Source organism: Canis lupus, chromosome 30 (genome assembly GCF_011100685.1).
Source record: "Canis lupus familiaris isolate Mischka breed German Shepherd chromosome 30, alternate assembly UU_Cfam_GSD_1.0, whole genome shotgun sequence".
NCBI classification, from domain to species: domain Eukaryota; kingdom Metazoa; phylum Chordata; class Mammalia; order Carnivora; family Canidae; genus Canis; species Canis lupus.
The window spans coordinates 31,915,103-31,934,352 of NC_049251.1; the positions used below are offsets into that span (position 1 = coordinate 31,915,103).

Below are 19,250 nucleotides of genomic sequence, written 5' to 3' on the forward strand. Positions count from 1 at the left end.
CTGTTAGGCAATCGGCACATTCCTAAAGCTGGTTTCTTTAGTTTGCATTAACCTACCGCTCGGTTTCATCCCCCGCCCTCCCCTCCTGGTACACACACCATACTCCAGCCACACTGAGTTCCTCACCTTCCATGAAGTCTTCATGCGTCCATATGCTAGTCTGCTCTGTCGCCACTATTCTTTTTCCCAATAATTGCATCCTCTTCTCCATGTGATATGATTCAATGCTTCTTTTAAGACAGAATTTAAATATCACTTCCTGCAGTCCGCCTCAACTGTGGCTGCACATCAGAATCACCTGGAGAGCATTATAAAAATGCTGAAGCCCAGGCTCCAGCCCAGCCATTTGGGTTTATTCGCCCAGAGTTGGGGCCCAGGCAGCAGTATTTTTATTTTTATTTTTATTTTTTATTTTTTTATTTTTTTTTATTGGAGTTCAATCTGCCAACATATAGCATAACATCCAGTGCTCAGCAGCAGTATTTTTAAAAAGCTCCCTGAGAGATTCTAACATACAGCTTGGGTCTTGAAGTCTTCTGCAATGCCAGGATGCAGAGTTAATTACTCCCTCCTCCGCATTCCCATTGCCCTTAACTTTTCCATTCCTCATGAAGCCTAACGCCGATCGCATTAAAGTTAGTGTTATATAATAAGTGCTCAGTAAATGCTGAAGGTTGTTACATGCCTTCTCCCTCCAAGCAAGCAAATGCAAAGGTGGTTGTCCTTCCCAGGAGAGCAGACAGCAGAACGGGCTCATGTTTCACATCCAATAACACTGCGTGCCGGATTTATTTCTATAATCCCAAGAGGATGTCAACTCCCAAGTGTAACCGTCTTCTCCATGCCCCTACACACACACACACACACACACACACACAGACACAGACACACATACACACACATCTTGAGTCTGGCTTTTACATTGTTGAGATAGCTGCAATTGAAACAGCTTTAATTTTCTGTTAAAATTAACAGAAACCAGCATTACGCATGTGCTGACTTCCCGACAGAACTGGAATATCATCTGCTTTGCACCCTCTCCTTTGTGTCATACTTTGCATTGTGTTTTATGTCGGATCCTGCTACTCTGGCTTTCAAGAGTAGGTTGTCAGGTATACTTTGTCAAAGGCTTTCAGAAAATCCAGATAAATGATGCTCTGTGCCCTGAAACTGCCAATCTGTATTTTACGTCTTCGCAATGCTTGACAATTTTATTCAAGTGGAATCCTTCTTTCTTCCTCTGATTTACCTTTGCCTCCCTGACCCTGACATCAATCAGACAAGTGGAGACCCTTCCATTTTTGCTACTGAAAATCAGCTATGTACATGCCATGTCTGCAGAACATGGTAGTGTTCACCTTGGGTGATTAGGAGGTCCTGCAGGCCACTTGGGTCTGGAGGTGAGGTGGGGTGAGGAGTGCTGGGGATGGGACAGAGACCAAGGTGGATCAGCAAGATGGAAGTTCCATAATAACACCACGTGCACACGACAGCTCATGGCACTCCTCTTTCCTCCTCCAACTCACCTAGAAGGCAGGAGATTGTGCTTCTACTCTTTCCTGTTTAAAAAAAAAAACAACAACAACCCTACTTATAGTCCTTTTAAACTGTCCTCACCAAATGCTTGGTGTTCACAGGATGGTGGCTGCTTACAGTTTCCCTTAAACCCCACATCCTTAGTTCATACAGGCATTTTTCAGCTAACATTTATTTGGAGAAGTGACTTTTCTCCCCTCACCTCCCCCCCCACCCAGGCTTGATGAAATTTTTCTTTTCCCATGACCTTAAGGAGCAATAAGGTGTGGTACAACAGAGTCCAATGGCAAATTTCACTAATGTAAAATCAAATTAATCTTAAAATTGATAATCTGTGTATTTCTTGGGTACTGTGCGACCTTAAACAAATCTACTATCAGTCTTGGTTTTTTTATTAGCTAAAGGGCAAATTGTTGTCTAATTCCTTTAGAAGTTATACAGATTAATTAATGTTTGGAAAATGATTTGAAAATTTAAATCAGTCTATAAATACCAAGCAGCTACATCTTCCCTGCTAGGAGGGCCCAGGTAATTCATAACCTCTTCTAATAAAGGTAAAAATAGTGTACTGGAGCCATACAATTAAATGTGATTTATATGCAATATACATATTAGTCTTTAAAAGCTAGAAGCAATTCATATTTCATAACTATAATAAAAGCATTTAATGACTTTAGAAAAGGTAATCATCTACTGTAACTGATCTAGATATCAAGTCTCTAACTCTCTCTGAGGTTTTCAGGAGTCCACTCAAAGTTCATTTTCAACCTATTAATGTTGACTGATACATTTATCTTTTTTTAAAATCTTTTTGGTTTGTTTGTTTGTTTTAGGGGTATGTGGGGAGTGGTAGTAGGAGAGGGAGACTCTTAAGTGGGGGCTTAATCTCACAATGCTAAGATCATGCCAGGAGCTGAAATGAACAGTCAGACGCTTAACAGACTGAGCCACTCAGGCAACCTGATACATCTATCTTGAAATTCTTCCAGTTTGCTTGGTTTATTTTTACTCTTACAACTCTAATGTGCATTTCCTGGGAAATTTGCCTGTACAAAACTTTGCTGTATTCAAAATCTCTTCTGTCAAGATTTAGCACTTTTATATCATAGTCATTAAAATTGAACAAAATCTTAATAGTTTCCTTATTAACTACTATAGTGACTTTGCATAGTGGAAATCACAACATGTTAATTGGATTTAATTAACTATTTTAAATTACACAAACTCCTGACAGTAGACAATAGCACAGGGTCCTCACGAGCAATAAAATTGGAGCTGCTATTGCTACTTTATTAAAACTTAATGAAACTATTCATAATCTTATTTATTGTTTACAAGAAAACTGTGTTCATTTTGAAAGCAAAACTGCCTGCTGAAAACAAATTTTTGATTGTCTAGGTGAAGGTTCAGAAGTTAATAAAAGGGTCTACAATAGCCAACCTCACGGTTCCACCAACTTCTCACCGCACAGATCCCTACTTCACCCCCATACCTGTCCCACAAGCAGATGCCAGGAAAGGTTAGTGATTCAATGACCATTTTATGTGCTTAGGAATCTATGGGAAAGAGCATTGAGGTGGGATAGGGAGTTTGAATTCGGGCTCAGCCACTAACTCTCCTAGGTGACCTCAAACAAGTTGGGGTCTTCACTCTGGCCTGAATTTGCTCCTCTGTAAATCAGAAGGTTGGACTAGACAACAAGTAGAGTCCCTTCCACCTCTAAAGCCCATCATTTAAATAAATAAATAAATAACCCATCATTCCAGAGATTTACTATTGATTTAGATGTTGATGGTATTACGTGTTTAAATTATTATTGTGTTTACATGGTATTACTAGAATTTTTCAAGCTTCTGAGCAGATAGTTTCTGATGCTATTCTGGTAGCATTTAAAAATGTATTTTAATATACTAGTATGCAAAAATATGAAGCCAGAATTAATGAAAATGGCATTTAAACCATTTAAATTCTACTGTTCAGGAAACCAGTGGATTTCTAGTTTTTAAACAAAAGGTCATATCATCTTCATCCCAGTATCCCCAGTGTCCAGAGCCATGTTGGTTCAATGAATAAGCAAATGAAAGAGTAAGTAAATTACTAAGGACTGAGTGTTGTATCACCCTTTCTACTTCTCCCTGCTACTTAATTTAATTGGCTGAAGAGTTGAAAAATGCCTAAGTGGATTCCCTTTTGTATCTCAAATATAACCAAGGGAGATAGTCTTTAATTATTCCCATCTCACTTTCTATCTGTTGTTTGGAATAGTTTGGACCTAAAGTTGCTTCCCAAAGGTTCTCTTGGTCCTTGGAGATTTAAAGTTCTCCATCTTGTTTGCTCTGTTTACTGACCTGCTGCTGGAGAAATAGCAGAACTCAAGAGAACCCAGCATCATTATAAGCTCCTTAATGTGTGAAGCTCACAACTATAACTATTACTTTTTCTAGTTATAAACCATATTGTTCAGAAATCTTTGTGACATATGATTTTACTTAGTTTACATCTTTACTCCCTGCGACTATGGAATGACTCCAGCAGAATTCTTGCTTTAATAACATCTTACATTCTTCCTGGATCAAATTAAGATGAATGAAATAGTGAATGAATGCATCAATCAATCAATATCCACCTTAGCAATAGACATAATGAAAAAACTGATGCAAAACAAAGGTGAATCTAGAACCATGGCAACTTGACCCAGAAAAAAAATCATTTTCATCCCTCAATTATCACCAGAGAACAGATGGCCTACCATAATATTTGTATTTAATCAGCCAATTAATCAACATATATTTATTGAGTACTCACCATGTGTCTGGTACTGTGCAAGGTAATAGAAGCATCAGGAAAGCACAAGCCACAGAAATGTAAATACAGTGTCTAGAATTTTACATGTTCCCAATGCCCTTAACTGTCATCTCAGGTTCACACAAGTCCAGCAAGAGGTAAAGGACTGACAACACCCAGAAGAGAGAGTTGTTTTGGAAAATGCAGGACAAACGTCCTGACTTTTTCTCGAGTTACCTTGCTACATCCAAAAAAGAAAACAAACTCTTTTTTTTTTTTTTTTTAATGGTTAAGAATATATGTCTCACAGTACCCAAACCAAACTTTCAGGCTGAGTGTGACCTTAGACAAGCTGTTCTCTGGTCGCGATTGATTAATCAACTCCAAACTCTACAAACAAGGCAGACCTGACCTGGACTTTCCCTTCATTCTCTGCTGTTTCCTCTACCCTCTGCCATATGAGCCTACCCTCTGCTCCTCACTAGGCCAAGCACATTTTCAGATGGGCCTTCTCAAGTGTCTCTATTTCTGTCCAGAAAAGTCACTTCCTTAAGCACCTGTCTTTTCCTTCATAGATGATTATAATTTGTAATTATATATTTATTGTGAGTTTATTTCATGTCTTTGAACATGAGGCTCCATGAGTTCTCTCTGGCTCACCACTGCACCCCCAGCCTCCAGAATAGTTCCTGCCACATAACAAGCAATTAACAAATATCAGTTGAATGAATGAACATCTATCTAATCCCTAATCCCTTCAACTGGAAAGTAAACGTGTTATGAAAGTTTAATGAGACAATGGTGTTAAGGGATAATTTCCCAAAACAGGTGGGGATCCCTGGGTGCCTCAGCGGCTTAGAGCCTGCCTTCGGCCTGGGGCATGATCCTGGAGACCCGGGATCGAGTCCCATGGTTCCTCCGTGGATCCTGCTTCTCCCTCTGCCTCTGTCTTTGCGTCTCTCTCTCTCTCTCTGTGTCTCTCATGAATAAAAAATAAAGTCTTTAAAAAAAAATTTCCCAAAACAGGTAAAATTATGGATGTCATACAAACATAAAATGAACACATGTCAAAGATTTTATTTATTTAACTTGTAAATTAAAAGAGTGATCTGTAGGGGTATCTGAGTGACTCAATCAGTTAAGGATCCGACTCTTGGTTTTGGCTCAGGTCATGATCTCTTGGGTCTTAAGATCAAGACTCAGGTTGGGCTCCAAGTTCAACAGGGAATCTGCTTGAAGACTCTCTCCCTCTGCCCCTCCCCCCGCTTATACTCTCTCTCTCTCTCTCAAATAAATAAATAAATAAATCTTTCTCTAAAAGAGAGAGAGAAAGATCTGTAAGATGTCACAACTGTTTTAAAGGAGAATATAAAGAACAGATATTTGTAGAGCAGGAATATAAATATAAATAAATAATATAAATAAATGTGCAAATAGATGCAAAATTGACATTTCTATGGGAAGGAGGAATGTCCCTTCACCAGATGGAATTTATTTTCAAGTCTGTAGATAAGAATTATTTGTATTAGTGTCAGGTTTTTTTTTGTTTTGTTTTGTTTTGTTTTTGTACAAAATAACCTTAATCTCTAGAGTTGTGAAATAGCTCAAACAAGGACTAGGTTCAGGTAATCCCTGAGGGCTCCAGCATTCCATTCCAAAGGTATCCAGTAATCTCTTTTGCTTATTCCAAAACTTAAAAAAAATATATTCTTATAGTCTTCCACCACTTTGATTAAAATGATCTCCAAAAATTTTTTTAAAAATAAGGCTGGTCTCATTAGGTTTGTCCTGATTATTTACACAGGTGCAGCAAGAACAGGCCATCTTAAGTTTGCTCCACAGGAAGTTTTCATAAGGAATCTCAGATTGAACTTTTAAAATCTTCTATTACTTGCTATCCTAAGGATAGAAAATCAAGCCCAAGAAACTCTGCCTACCACATTTCAACTACAGGATCTATAAATTTGGGTATATTCCTCTTTTCTAGAGGCATTCCAAATATCCTAATATCCCAAGGTTCTTGGGCCTGCCAGGACATGACCCATTTCTACCACCTGCAAGAATGGAAACCCTATAAAGCCATGTACCAGGCCAGTTTTTTTGGAAGGATTTGTAAGCATTGGCTACATAAAGTCAACCTTAGTTCTTTAAAAGACACTTGTCATTCATGATTAATAACTATTCATTCTTAAATATGAAATTCAGATAAGGTCTTGGTTACATAAGCGATTTTTCCAATTATAGCTTAGTAAAAGGAGAATAGATTTTTATTGAAACTATGCAAATAACTATATTGCCATGAAAAGCAAAGATACTCAATGAGAGTTTCGAATCTGAGAGATGAGGGGGAACACATTTAAAAGTATTAGAAGTTTAATTTCCTTATTTCCTAAAAATCTTAAGAAAATTCAATTAAGAATATTCAATTTATATAAGCACTTATTTCTTTCTGTAAGTCAGCCAGAACAGAGCTCCTTTAATTTGAGACTTTACAATCTAATTTATTAATACCATCTAGAGACAAGAAAATATTCTATATTCACAATGAAAGATAAAGGCTTTTCTGAATTATGGACACATAGACATACAGATACAGGCAGAGCTCATAGCTTCAACTCTACAATTTTAGCTATGGATGAAAGATAAACACAGAAACACACTTACTGGTCCAGATGCCACCTTCTTTGTGGCATGACATTCCTAGCTGATTTGAGCTCAAAATACACAAGTGGACAAAAGATTAACAAACTATATTCTCTATTGTCCCTGATTCAACATGGAATTAGATGTCTATAAGACTCTAATCCACTTATGGAGATCGCCAAATTCCCAGTCACTGTAGCTACCAATAAGGAATAACTTAGCCATACATGAACAAAAAAGAAAAACAAAAAATTAATAGGAATAATACAGTAATGCCAAAATTAGAAAAACAATCAATAAAGTTTTATTGCCACTTTTAATTCACCTGGGGGTGTTAAGAAAACCCATGCCTGGACTCGGTTTCCTGTGCAGAGCATCATTTCTGGCAATTTCAGGTGAATCTTCTGCTCACCTTGGTGAGATCTCCAAAATTATTAAAGATGTATATATATTTTAGAGTAAAACCATAACTCTTATACAACTATAAAATGAACACATCAAAGATTTTATTTAACTCATTGATTAAATGAGGGTATCAGTAAGATGTTATGATTCCAAGGAGAATCCAAACAACAGACACCTTTACAAATCAAGAACACTGAACTAAATTTGCAAATGGACAAACAACTGGCTTTTTTTTTGGGGGGGGGCGGTGGAAGCATCATCGCTCTGTGTGACAGAGTTTCTTTGCATGCGTATAAAACAAGAAACTTGCACTATTTTCAGTTTTCTATAAATTAACCTTAATCCCTAGAGAATTATAATAGCCTCATCAAAAACAAAGGTGACTATAGAGTCAGATCATCTCCAGAGATTCCAGCATTTCAATGAAATGATACTCAGCCTCCTGTACTTATCCCAAAGTCTTAACCTTTTCCTCCCAACAGTAAATGTATACACATGTGTTTATCTAGAATTAAGTGAATTGCTCCAACCAATATTAAAGCAAAGGTCAAAATCATGCTCACATTCCTTGAGATTCTGAGTTCAGTAATGAAAATATACTGAATTAAAAGGAGCTCTGTTTTTCCCATCTGCAAGTCGGGCATACTTCTTAGAAATGGGATTTGATATTTAAAGGTAGAAAATATTTATGAGGACAAAGAATTGCTCTTACCATTTTAAGGTAGTTAAATCCAGTGTTAGAAAAATTAAAACCTAAAGTCCTAATTTCAAAAGGGGCATAATGATAATGAGCAGTTCTTAAATTTTAAAAGTATAAAAGATTGACCTGGAGTACTTACTTTAAAATGTAGATTACTGGGCTCCAATTCTACTGGTTCTCAAGCTTCAGGGAGCATTAAGTATGTCCTGGAGGCCTCAATAATACAGATTCCCAGACCCTAGTCTCAGAAGTTTGGAAAGGCCAAGGAGAGGACCCAAGAGTCTTCATTTTTAATAAGAAGTTCTCCCTCTGAAATGATTCTGCAGTAAGCAAACTGAAGGAGGTTTTTCTTTGGAATCATTGTTTCACGAGTGAAGCCTTCTTGAACTCCCTAATCCCCTAGTGATCATTTCTCTGAATTCCTAGAACACTAGACTTTAGCATCCTTGATAGAACATACATCGTCATCGAGGTCCTAAGACAAACAGAAACAGTATCTGTTCCCCTTAGGATTTGGGCCAATTTCTTCAACTTAGTCTAGCTTGGTACACAGCTTGCAGACAAGGATTTCCTTGAGACCCAGAGTTCCTTACTTTCCTTCCTAGTACATAAGAGCAATAAGAAGCTGAAGCCCTATTACAAGTTTATTTCACATCTTCCCTGTGTTTCTGAGTTTCTGGCTTCAATACAATAGACCCACCTAAATGAACACATTGCCCCACCAGAAGGCTTTGCTCAATTATTCATTGATCCATTTATTTGTTTATTTATTTAATAGTCTCCTGTCCTTCAAAAGCCCTGGTTCCAGCCATGCTGACATAGTATGAGTTCTAGGAATTATAAATTAGGTGAATTAAGACTATCCATGTTGACTAGTTATGCTAAATTCACCTATGTGGGCAATCATGTCTTCTGGTGACATGAGAAATATCTAAAAATAATTTTCTTTTTTTTCTTTGTTTTTTTAGAGAGAGTGAGATTGAGAGAATGGGGCATGAGGGGCAGAGGGAGAGGGTAAGAGAGAATCTCAAGCAGGCTTTGCACCCAGCGTGGAGCCCAACACAGGGCTCAATATCATGACCCTGAGATCACGACCCTAATAAGATCATGACCTGAGCTGAAATCAAGAGTCAGCTGCTTAACTAAGCCACCCAGGTACCCCTAAAAATCACTTTCTTTTATAAAATATGACTTGTAACAATAGAGGAATAGTTGTAAGCACACAGATTTTCTTTCTTTCAGAACAAAACCTCTCCTTGGTTATGAAGACCGTGGACTTGATTCCTCCGCATTTTAAAAAGAGTAACAATGTTATTGATCATTGAAAATGTTAGGTATAAAGATGTTTTAGTTTGCACTGAAGTTATATTTCTACCTTAAAATGAAATTATCTTAATACAAGTTTATTTTATCATAGCATTATTGGAAATGCCATTTTATCTTGGGTTATAATATTAGGCTTAAATGAATGTGCACAACAGTGGTTTCTTCATGCAAAGGATTAAAGCACTAGATGTGCTCTCACAAATAAGAAGATGAATAGAGTAAGTTTTACCTGTGAAATTCATGGAGCTCAGACTTTGTAGAAATGCTTGGAGTTGGGCAGCCTGGGTGGCTCAGTGATTTAGCACTGCCTTCAGCCCAGGGCATGGTCCTGGAGACCTGGGATCTAGTCCCATATCCGGGTCCCCACAGGGAGCCTGCTTCTCCCTCTGCCTGTGTCTCTGCCTCTCTCTCTGTGTCTCTCATGAATAAATAAATAAAATCCTAAAAAAAAAAAAAAAAGAAAAGAAATGCTTGGAGTTAAAATCATATTCTTCTAACCTTCCTTTTCAGGGAATTTTGAGTATGATAGAACGAGGGCTGATTCCACCAACAGCAAGGATTACCTTTCAGAACCCACCCATTATACCAAGAGCAGCCCCTCTGCATAATTTGGATGAAGCTCATAAGATTCCAACTGCCGGTAAGATAGTCTTGCCTACATGCTTAGCTGGGGATACATAAGAATTACTTCTCACCAAAATCTAGTCTTCCGATATCCAACTTTTATCTTCAATGATAGGGCAAAATGAAAGCTGTAATGGTTCTGAGTTTCACTTGACTGAATAAAGTAACTTTAGTCTCTTTGTCAAACACCTACACACAGCCTGTTGTTGTCTGTATGTTAGAAGGTTGGTATTTTCAAGGGGCCTGCAGCTCAGTTGGGAAAACAAGACAGAACAAAGATAAATAATAATACAAAGAAGCATAGCATAGAAACCAAATGGATGTTAAAGTCTAGTGCTACAGGTGTTCAAAGGCACAGCTGTGGAGGGGTGAGATAATAGACTTCAAAGAAGAGGCTGGATGAAATAGTATGTTCAAAAAAAGCACCAACCTGGGAATCTACTAAGTACTTGCAGAAGCCCAGGCAAGCCATTTACTTTCTCTGGGCTCCAGCTTTCCCCATTACAAAATGAGGGAGTTTGGGCTAAATGGACTCATCTGTTCAACAAGTATTTGCTGAATGCTTGCTTTATCAAAAGTAGCATTTAAGTGCTGGGGATCCAACAGAGAATAAGTCAGACAACATTTCTGCCCCCATGGTGTTTATATTCCAGTGGGAGAAACAGATAATAAGCAAGTGAGTAAATGAGAATTTAAACTAGTGGTAGGTGTTAGAAATAAAACAACATGAATGAGAGAGTGGTAAGGAGGTGGTTACTTTGCTTATGATGAAAGGGTTAGGGAATGCCTCTCAGAAGATATATGAGGCTTGAGTTGAGGTAGAAATGATCAGAAGAAGTCAGTCATGTAAAGATCTAGAGAAAAGCATTTCAGATACAGGCCAGCACAGATATAGGGGCCTAAGGACTAAGGAGGGGATGAACAAGGCTGGTCTAGCTAGAGAACCAAAAGGGAGGAAATGAGGTTGGAAAAGTAGAGGGGAATGATGACTTGGATGGAGCAGAGACTATGAGTTGTCCTCAATATTCATTCATTCCTACTTCCACAGTAATGGAGTCATGGATGGGCACATGTCAGCTTAGCTAAAGACATTTCCCAGGCTTCCTTTCAACTAGGTGTGTCCTGTGACCAGATTCTGGACAAAGAAGATGGAAGTGGAAGTGGGAAGGGAAACTTCTGAGCTGAATCTGTAAGAGAAGGGGAGCATGGTCTCCACCTTTCCTTTCTCCTCTCTGGCTAGCTGGGATGTAGATGTGATGGGCAAGCACATGAGAGCTACCTGTGAGGTAGAACTCCATGTTCCATCTCTGAGTCTGGCAGAGCTGCCCTGCCAACCTGGGACTGTCTTCTTTTCAACTCTTGTGTGTGAGAGAAATAAACTCTTAAACTCTTAATTTGTTTAAACCACTCTGTATTTTAGGATCTTTCTCTGTAAATATCTTTGACTATAGCAGAACCAGCATGGCAGCCTTTCAAACCATGATGAAGAGTTGGATTCAATCAAGTATAATAAGAACCCACTGAAAGGTTTAAATAAGAGGATGAGGTGATCTGATTTATATTGTAATAAGATCATTCTGACTGCTTTACAGATAATGAATCATAGGGGAGGAAGCAAGAGTGGAAGCAAGAAGACTAGCTCAAGGCTATTTCTGTAAACTAGGTGAGAAATAACAGTGGATTTGAGGAGGTGTCAGAGGATATAAAGAAAAGTGAAAAAAGTTAAGTAGAATTTTGGAGGTGGAGCCATGATGACTGGCTGGTGGATAGGAGGGAAAGAGAGACATTAAGGATAAATATGTATAAATGTATGAATGAATTATGTATGAATGTGCCCCAATTTTGTATCCATTCTACTGTTGATGGGAATTTCATGGTTTATAGTATAGGGCCATTAGGAATAAAGTACTATGAACATTCTCATACTTGTCTTTCAATGCACATATATATGCATTTCTGCCGGAAACATATCAAAAAGTAGAATTGCTTCGTCATAGAGTATACATATGCTCAGATTTAATAGATATTGCCAAGTGATTTTCCAAGGTGGTTATGCTGATTTATTTTCCTACTAGCAGTACATGTGAATTCCAGATAATATATATCTTTCTCAACATTTTATTTCAGTTTTATTTCTTTTTAAATTTTAGCCATCCTGATGAGTTTGTCGTGGTATCTCTTTGTGGGTTTAATCTTCACTTCCCTGATGATGAATAAACTTGAGCAGTTTTTTTGGAAAAGTGTATTCATCATTTGAGTATCCTCTTTTAAAAAGTGATTTAGGACTTTAACCTATTTTTTTAATGGATTTTCTTTCTTTTTCTTATAGAAACCATTTATACATTCTGGATTCTAATCTTTTATCAGTTGTATATATTGCAAATAATTTTTCCTAGTCTGTGGTTTGGCATTTCATTCTCCTACTGGTATCCTTTTATAATTGAATGTTTGACTTTGAGATCATTGTAGATTCACATAGAGTTGTAAGAAATAATATGGAGAGATCTCTTGCACTCTTAATAATAATGTATGGCAAAACTGTAGTGCAATATCGGCACAGCTAAGATATAGGATATTTTCTTCACCAGGAGAATACCTCATGTTGTCCTTTGATAGCCACACACACTCCTCTCCCACCCACACCCCTTCAACAATCCCTGCCAACAATAGTCTGCTCTCCATTTCTATAATTTGATCATTTCAAATATGTTAAATAAATGGATGCACGCAGTGTGTAACCTTTTGGAATTGGCTTTTGTCACTCAACATAATTCGTCCAGTTTGTTGCTTATATCAATGGTTTGTTTCTTGTTATTGCTGACTAGTACTCCATAATATGAGTGTAGTACAGATGTTAAACCATTCACTTATTGAAAGATATGATGTGGTTTGTTTCCTGTCTGGGGCTACTTTGAATAAAGCTGAATGTGAACCAGATTAATAGATTCATATCCAAATAACAGAGTATAAAAATGGGGGGAAATAGAAAATATACAGTTCAGAAACTTGACAAACCCTGCCTCAACCAAATGATCATGGTTAATATCACCAGTGATGCCATGTTGATAGCCTATGTCCTCTGATACGATGTGATAAAGAGGGTACTTCACCTCTGTGGTATTCTGCCGAAAACCCCATACCCTACTCTAACCATGAGAAAGATATCAGATAAATCCAAACTGAGAAAATTCTATAAAATATTGACTAATACTCCTTAAAACTATTAAGATCATGAAAAATAAGACTGAGAAACTGTCACAGACCAGAAGAGACTAAGAAGACATGATAGCTTAATACACTGTGATATCCTGTTCGATCTTGGAGCAGTAAAAGGACAGTGTAAAAACATAGTGATATCTGAATGAAGACTGGGATTTAGTTAATAGTAACATACAAATGATGGTTTCTTGTTTTGACAACTGTACTGTGGTAATGAAAGATATTAACATTAGGGGAAATTGAATGAGGGTGTACAGCAACTTTCCTGTACATCTAAAATTAGTCCAAATTTAAAGTTTGTTTTTTTTAAATATAAAAAATAAATGGTTGGAAAAGGCATCAATTAAATATAAATTTAAAATTAATAAAAAGGAGATAGACAGGAAAAGATACACCATGCAAAAAATAATCAAAAAAATCTAGATTGCCTCCATTAATATCAGATGAACAAGACACACTGGCAAGGATAAAGAGGGATATCAGTGATAAAAGGAACAATTCAGCAAAAAGAAATAACAATCCTAACTGTGTATGTACCTAACAATAGAGATTCAAAATACTTGAAGCAAAAATCAATAACAATATAGATGACTTGAACATTATCAACCTATTTTAACACATCTAAGGAATTAAAACAAATAGCAGAATGCTTGGTCATTCATTTCAAATGCACATAGACCATTCAGCAAAACAGACCATATTCTGGACCATAAAAAATATTTTAATGAACTTAAAGAACGTAAATTATACAAAATATGTTCTCTCACCATAACGTAGTTAAACCAGAAATGAATTAGAGAAAACTATCTCAAAAAATTCCCAAATACTTGCAAATTAAAGAACATACTTTTAAATAACCCATTGGTCAAAGTGGAAATTACAAGGATATTTAAAAATATTTTTAATTGAATGAAAAATAACACAACATATAAAAATTTATAGAATGCAACTAAAATAGTATTTATATAGAAAATTATAGCATTAGATATTTATATTTAAAAGTAAGATCTCAAATTAATTATCTAAGCCCCAACTTTAAGAAACTAGAAAAAGAAAAGCAAATTATACCAAAAGCAAGCAGAAAGAAATAATAGAAATGAAAATAAAAGGCAATGAAATTTAAAATAGATAAAAACAGAGAAATTTATTGAAACCAAAATATGTTTCTTGGAAAATATCAACAAAACTGGTAAACCTCTAGCCTAACAAAAGACTATCAAATATAAAAAGAGAGAAGGCACAAATAACCAATACCACAAATGAAAGGGAGACATCATAACAATTAATATAGACATTTACAGGATGATATGAGAACATAAATAGCTTTATGACCATAAACTAGAAAACTCAGGCTAATTGAAAAACTCTTAAAAGACAGATATTATCGGGCAGCCCTGGTGGCCCAGCAGTTTAGTGCTGCCTTCGGCCCAGGATGTGATTCTGGAGACCCGGGATCGAGTCCCACATCGGGCTCCCTGCATGGAGCCTGCTTCTCCCTCTGCCTGTGTCTCTGCCTCTCCCTCTCTCTCTCTGTCTCTCATGAATAAATAAATAAAATCTTAAAAAAAAAGACAGATACTATCAAAGCTCACTCAAGAAGAAACAGATGATCTAATTAGTCCTATATCTATTAAGGTAATTTAATTTGTACTTAAAACTTTCTAAGAAAGAAAACACTAGTTCCAGATGGCATCCCTGGTGAGTTCTACCAAACAATTAAGAAAGAAATATTGTCAATTCTACACAAATTCTTCTAGAAAATAGAATAAGAGAAAACACTCCTCAGACCATTTTTATGAAGTCAGCATCACCCTGATACCACAACCAGACAGCGACATTAGAAGACAAGAAAACCACACTCTGTTACTCTTCATGAAAAACAGATATAAAAATCCTCCACAAAAAAAAAATCCTCCACAAAAGATTAGCAAATTGAATCCCACAATATAAAAAAATAATAATATGCCATGACCATGTAGGGTTTATCCTAAGAATGCAAGATTGTTTCAACATTAAAAAAATCAATGTAAATCATCATATCAATAAACTGAAGAAGAACCATATCACCATCTCCATCTTAATACATAAAAAATAAAATTCAACATCCATTAAACAATAATACATTTTTTAAAGACTAAAGCAAACTAAAAATATAAGGGATCTTTCTCAGCCTGATATAAGGCATCTACAGCTGAAATCATACTTAATAGTGAGAGACCAACTGCTTTCACTATAAGATCGGGAACATGGCAAGAATGTCCACTCTTACCACAGCTATTCAACATTGTATGGAAGGTCCTAGCCAATACAATTAGTTAAAAAAAAGAAGAAAGAAAGAAAGAAAGAAAGAAAGAAAGAAAGAAAGAAAGAAGAAAAAAAAGAATAGAAAATAAAGAAATTAAACTCTCTTTTTTTATAAATAGAATGATTACTACATAGAAAATTTGAAATACAAAAAACAATAGAATAAATAAGAGTTTAGCATGGTTTCAGGATAACAGATTAATATGTAAAAATTAACTGAATTTCTATATAGTAGAAATGAACAATTGGAAATTGAATTTTAAAAAACAATGCCAGGGTGCCTGGCTGGCTCAGTCAAAAGAGCTCATGCAACTCTTGATCTCAGGGCCATGAATTTGAGCCCCACATTCAGTGTACACTCTACTTAAAACAACAACAACAACAAAAACAATGTCACTAAAATGATACAAAACAATTAAATACTTAGGAATAAAACAAAAAAAAATGTGTAAGATCTATATGCTAAAAACTCCAAAACGCTAATGAAAAAATTTTCAAATAAGACCTAAATAAATGGAAAGGTAATCCATGTTTATGGATTAGAAGACTCAATATTGTTATGTTAATCATCCCAAAGTTGTCTATAAACTCAATGCAATCCAAATCAAGATCAATAGAATTTTTTGTAGAAATTGACAAGCCAATTCTAAAATTTATATGGAAAAGCAAAGATGGTACAATAGCCAAAATAATTCTGAAAAAGGAGAGTATCATTGGAGAATTCATGTTATCTGAGTTAGTATAAAGTTATAATTATTAGGACAGTGTGGTAGTAGCAAAAGGATAAATACAGAGATCCATTGAGCAGAATAGAGAGTTCAGGAGTCAATCTATACATACACAGTCGATTGATTTTCAACAAGGACACAAAGGCAATTCAATGGAGAAAGGATAGTCTTTTCAATAAATGGTGCTGGAACGATGGAAGATAGATATATAGAGACATTTCACCCATACCATACACCATGTATAAAAGTTTACTCAAGATGGATCATAGAACTAAATGGAAAGTCTAAAACTAAGAACTTTTAGAAGAAAACAAAAGGGGGAAATTTTTGTTTCCTTGGATTAGTGAAAGATTTCTTAAATATCACAAATCCATAAGAGTAAAAAAATAGCATACTTCACCAAAATTTAAAACTTCTACTCTTTGAAAGACAATATTAAGAAAATGAAAAGAAAAGCTACAGACTGGGAATTCATATTTCAAAACATATTGAAATATATTAAATAATTTTTGTCCAGAAGATATAAAGAACTCTTGAAATTCAATAAGAAAACAAGCGACTCAATAACCTAACAGACAAAGGATTAGAACAAAAATGTTACCAAAGAAGATATATGATGGTAGATAAGTAAGTGAAAGCATGCTTAACATAATTAATTACTAGGGAAATACAAATTAAAACAAGTCTTAATATATTTAAGATAACTGAAATCATACCATGCATCTTTTCTAATCAGAATGGTATGAAACTAGAAATCAGTTATAAGAGAAAAACTGGAAAATTCACAAATATGTGCTGCTTAAACAACATGCTCCTGAACAATCAGTGGGTCAAGAAGAAATCAAAAGGCAGTAAAAAAAAAAAATCTTGAGACAAAAATTGAAACACAACATCACCTATGGGATGCAAAAAAAAAAAAAAAAAAACAGTTCTAAGAGAGAAGCTTAAGCAATAAACACCTACACTAAGGAAACAGAAAGATCTCAAATAAGCAACCTAACTTAACACCTTAAAAAACTAGAAAAAGAAGAATATACTAAGCTCAAGTTTATAAGGAAGTAAATAACAAAGATCAGAGTGGAAATAAACAGAGACTAGAAAGATAAAAGAAAATATCAATAAAATGAAGAGGTGGTTTTTTTGAAAAGATAAACAAAACTGACAAACCTCTAGCTAGACAAACTAAGAAAAAAAAGAGAAGGCTCAAATAAAATCAGAAATGAAAGTGGAGACATTACAAGTGATGATAATGCAGAAATACTAAGGATCATAAGAAATCACTATGAGTGGGGGTGCCTATGTGGCTCAGTTGGTTAAGTATCTGAGTTCGGCTTAGGTCATGATCTCAGGGTCCTGGGTTCCAGCTCCATACCCAGCTCTGTACTCAGTGGGGAGTCTGCTCCTCCCCTTCCCTCTCCTTTTGCCCCTCCCCCTACTCATGCTAGCTGTCTCTGTCTCTCAAATAAATAGTCTTTTAAAAAAAGACAAATTACTATGAACAATTATATACCGAGATTTAGATAGCTTAGAAGAAATGGATAGATTTCTAGAAACATAAACTTACAAAGTTTGAATCATGAAGAAATAGAAAATCTGAAGAGACCAATTACTAGTAAGGGGATTGAATGAATAATCAAAAACTTCCCCATAAAGAAAAGTCCAGGGTCAGAAGGCTTCACTGGTAAATTCTATCAAGCATTTAAAGAAAAAATTTTGCCAATCCTTCTCAAATTCCTTAAAAACAAATAGAATAGGGGCATTTCCAGACTCATTTTGTAAGGCCAGCATTATCCTCAGACCAAAGCAGACAAGAAAAGAAAATTACAGGCCAACATTCCTGATAAACAAAGATTCAAAAAAATCATTAATAAAATATTAGCAAACTCATTTTACAACACATTTAAAGAACCATACACCATGATCAAGTGAGATTTATTCCTGGATACAAGGATGATTCAACATATGTAAATAAATAAAGGTAATATATCACATTAACAAAATGAAGGATAAAAATCATATGATCATCTCAATGGATACAGAAAAAGCATTTGACAAAATTCAGTATCCTTTCACAAGCAAAACTCTCAATAAATTGTATATAGAAGAAATTCACTTCAACATAATAAAAGCTAACATTATACTCAATGACAAAAAGCTAGAAGTTTTTTCTCTAAGATCAGGAACAAGACAAGGATGTCCAGCTTTGCCATTTTTATTCAACATACTTCTTCTAGAAGCCCTAGCCAGAGCAATAAGGCAAGAAAAAGAAATAAAAAACAGAAAGGAAGAAGTAAAATTATCTCTGCAAACGACATATTCTGTATAGAAAACCTTAAGGACACCACCAAAAAGTGCTTAGAAGTAATAAATGAGCTCAGTAAAGCTGTAGGATACAAAATCAACACAAAAATTAATTGCATTTCTATACACTAAAATGGAACTGTCAGAAAGAGAAATTAAAAAAATAATCTCCTTTACAATAGCATAAGTAAAATACTTAGGAATAAGTTTAACCAAGCAAATGAAAGACCTATATACTGAAAACTATAAAACACTGATGAAGGAAACTGAAGAGGACACAAATAAATGGAAACATATTCCATGTTCATGAATTAGAAGAACTAATTTTGTTAAAAGGCTATACCACTCAAAGCAAACTATAGACTTGGTGCAACCCCTATTAAATTCCAACGGCATTTTTTAAATAAAAATAGAAGAAACAATCCTAATATTTATGTGGAACCACAAAAAACCCTAACTAGGGAAAACAATCTTGAAAAAGAAGAAAACTGGAGATATCACATTTCTTGATTCCAAACTATATTACAAAGCTTTGATAATCAAAACAGAATGGTAGTGGCATTAAAAACAGATACATAGGGATCCCTGGGTGGCGCAGTGGTTTAGCGCCTGCCTTTGGCCCAGGGCGCGATCCTGGAGACCCGGGATCGAGTCCCACGTCAGGCTCCCGGTGCATGGAG

At 35.7% G+C, this 19,250-nt stretch overlaps 1 protein-coding gene across 1 annotated transcript in view; it reads left to right on the plus strand.

Moving 5' to 3' along the window:
* The window catches only part of IQCH (IQ motif containing H), a 208,541-nt gene that overhangs the window by 65,680 nt on the left and 123,611 nt on the right, over window positions 1-19,250 (plus strand). The window contains 2 exon segments of the mRNA XM_038580790.1: window positions 2,935-3,055; window positions 9,906-10,034. Of these exon segments, the coding sequence (XP_038436718.1) occupies window positions 2,935-3,055; window positions 9,906-10,034 (250 nt within the window).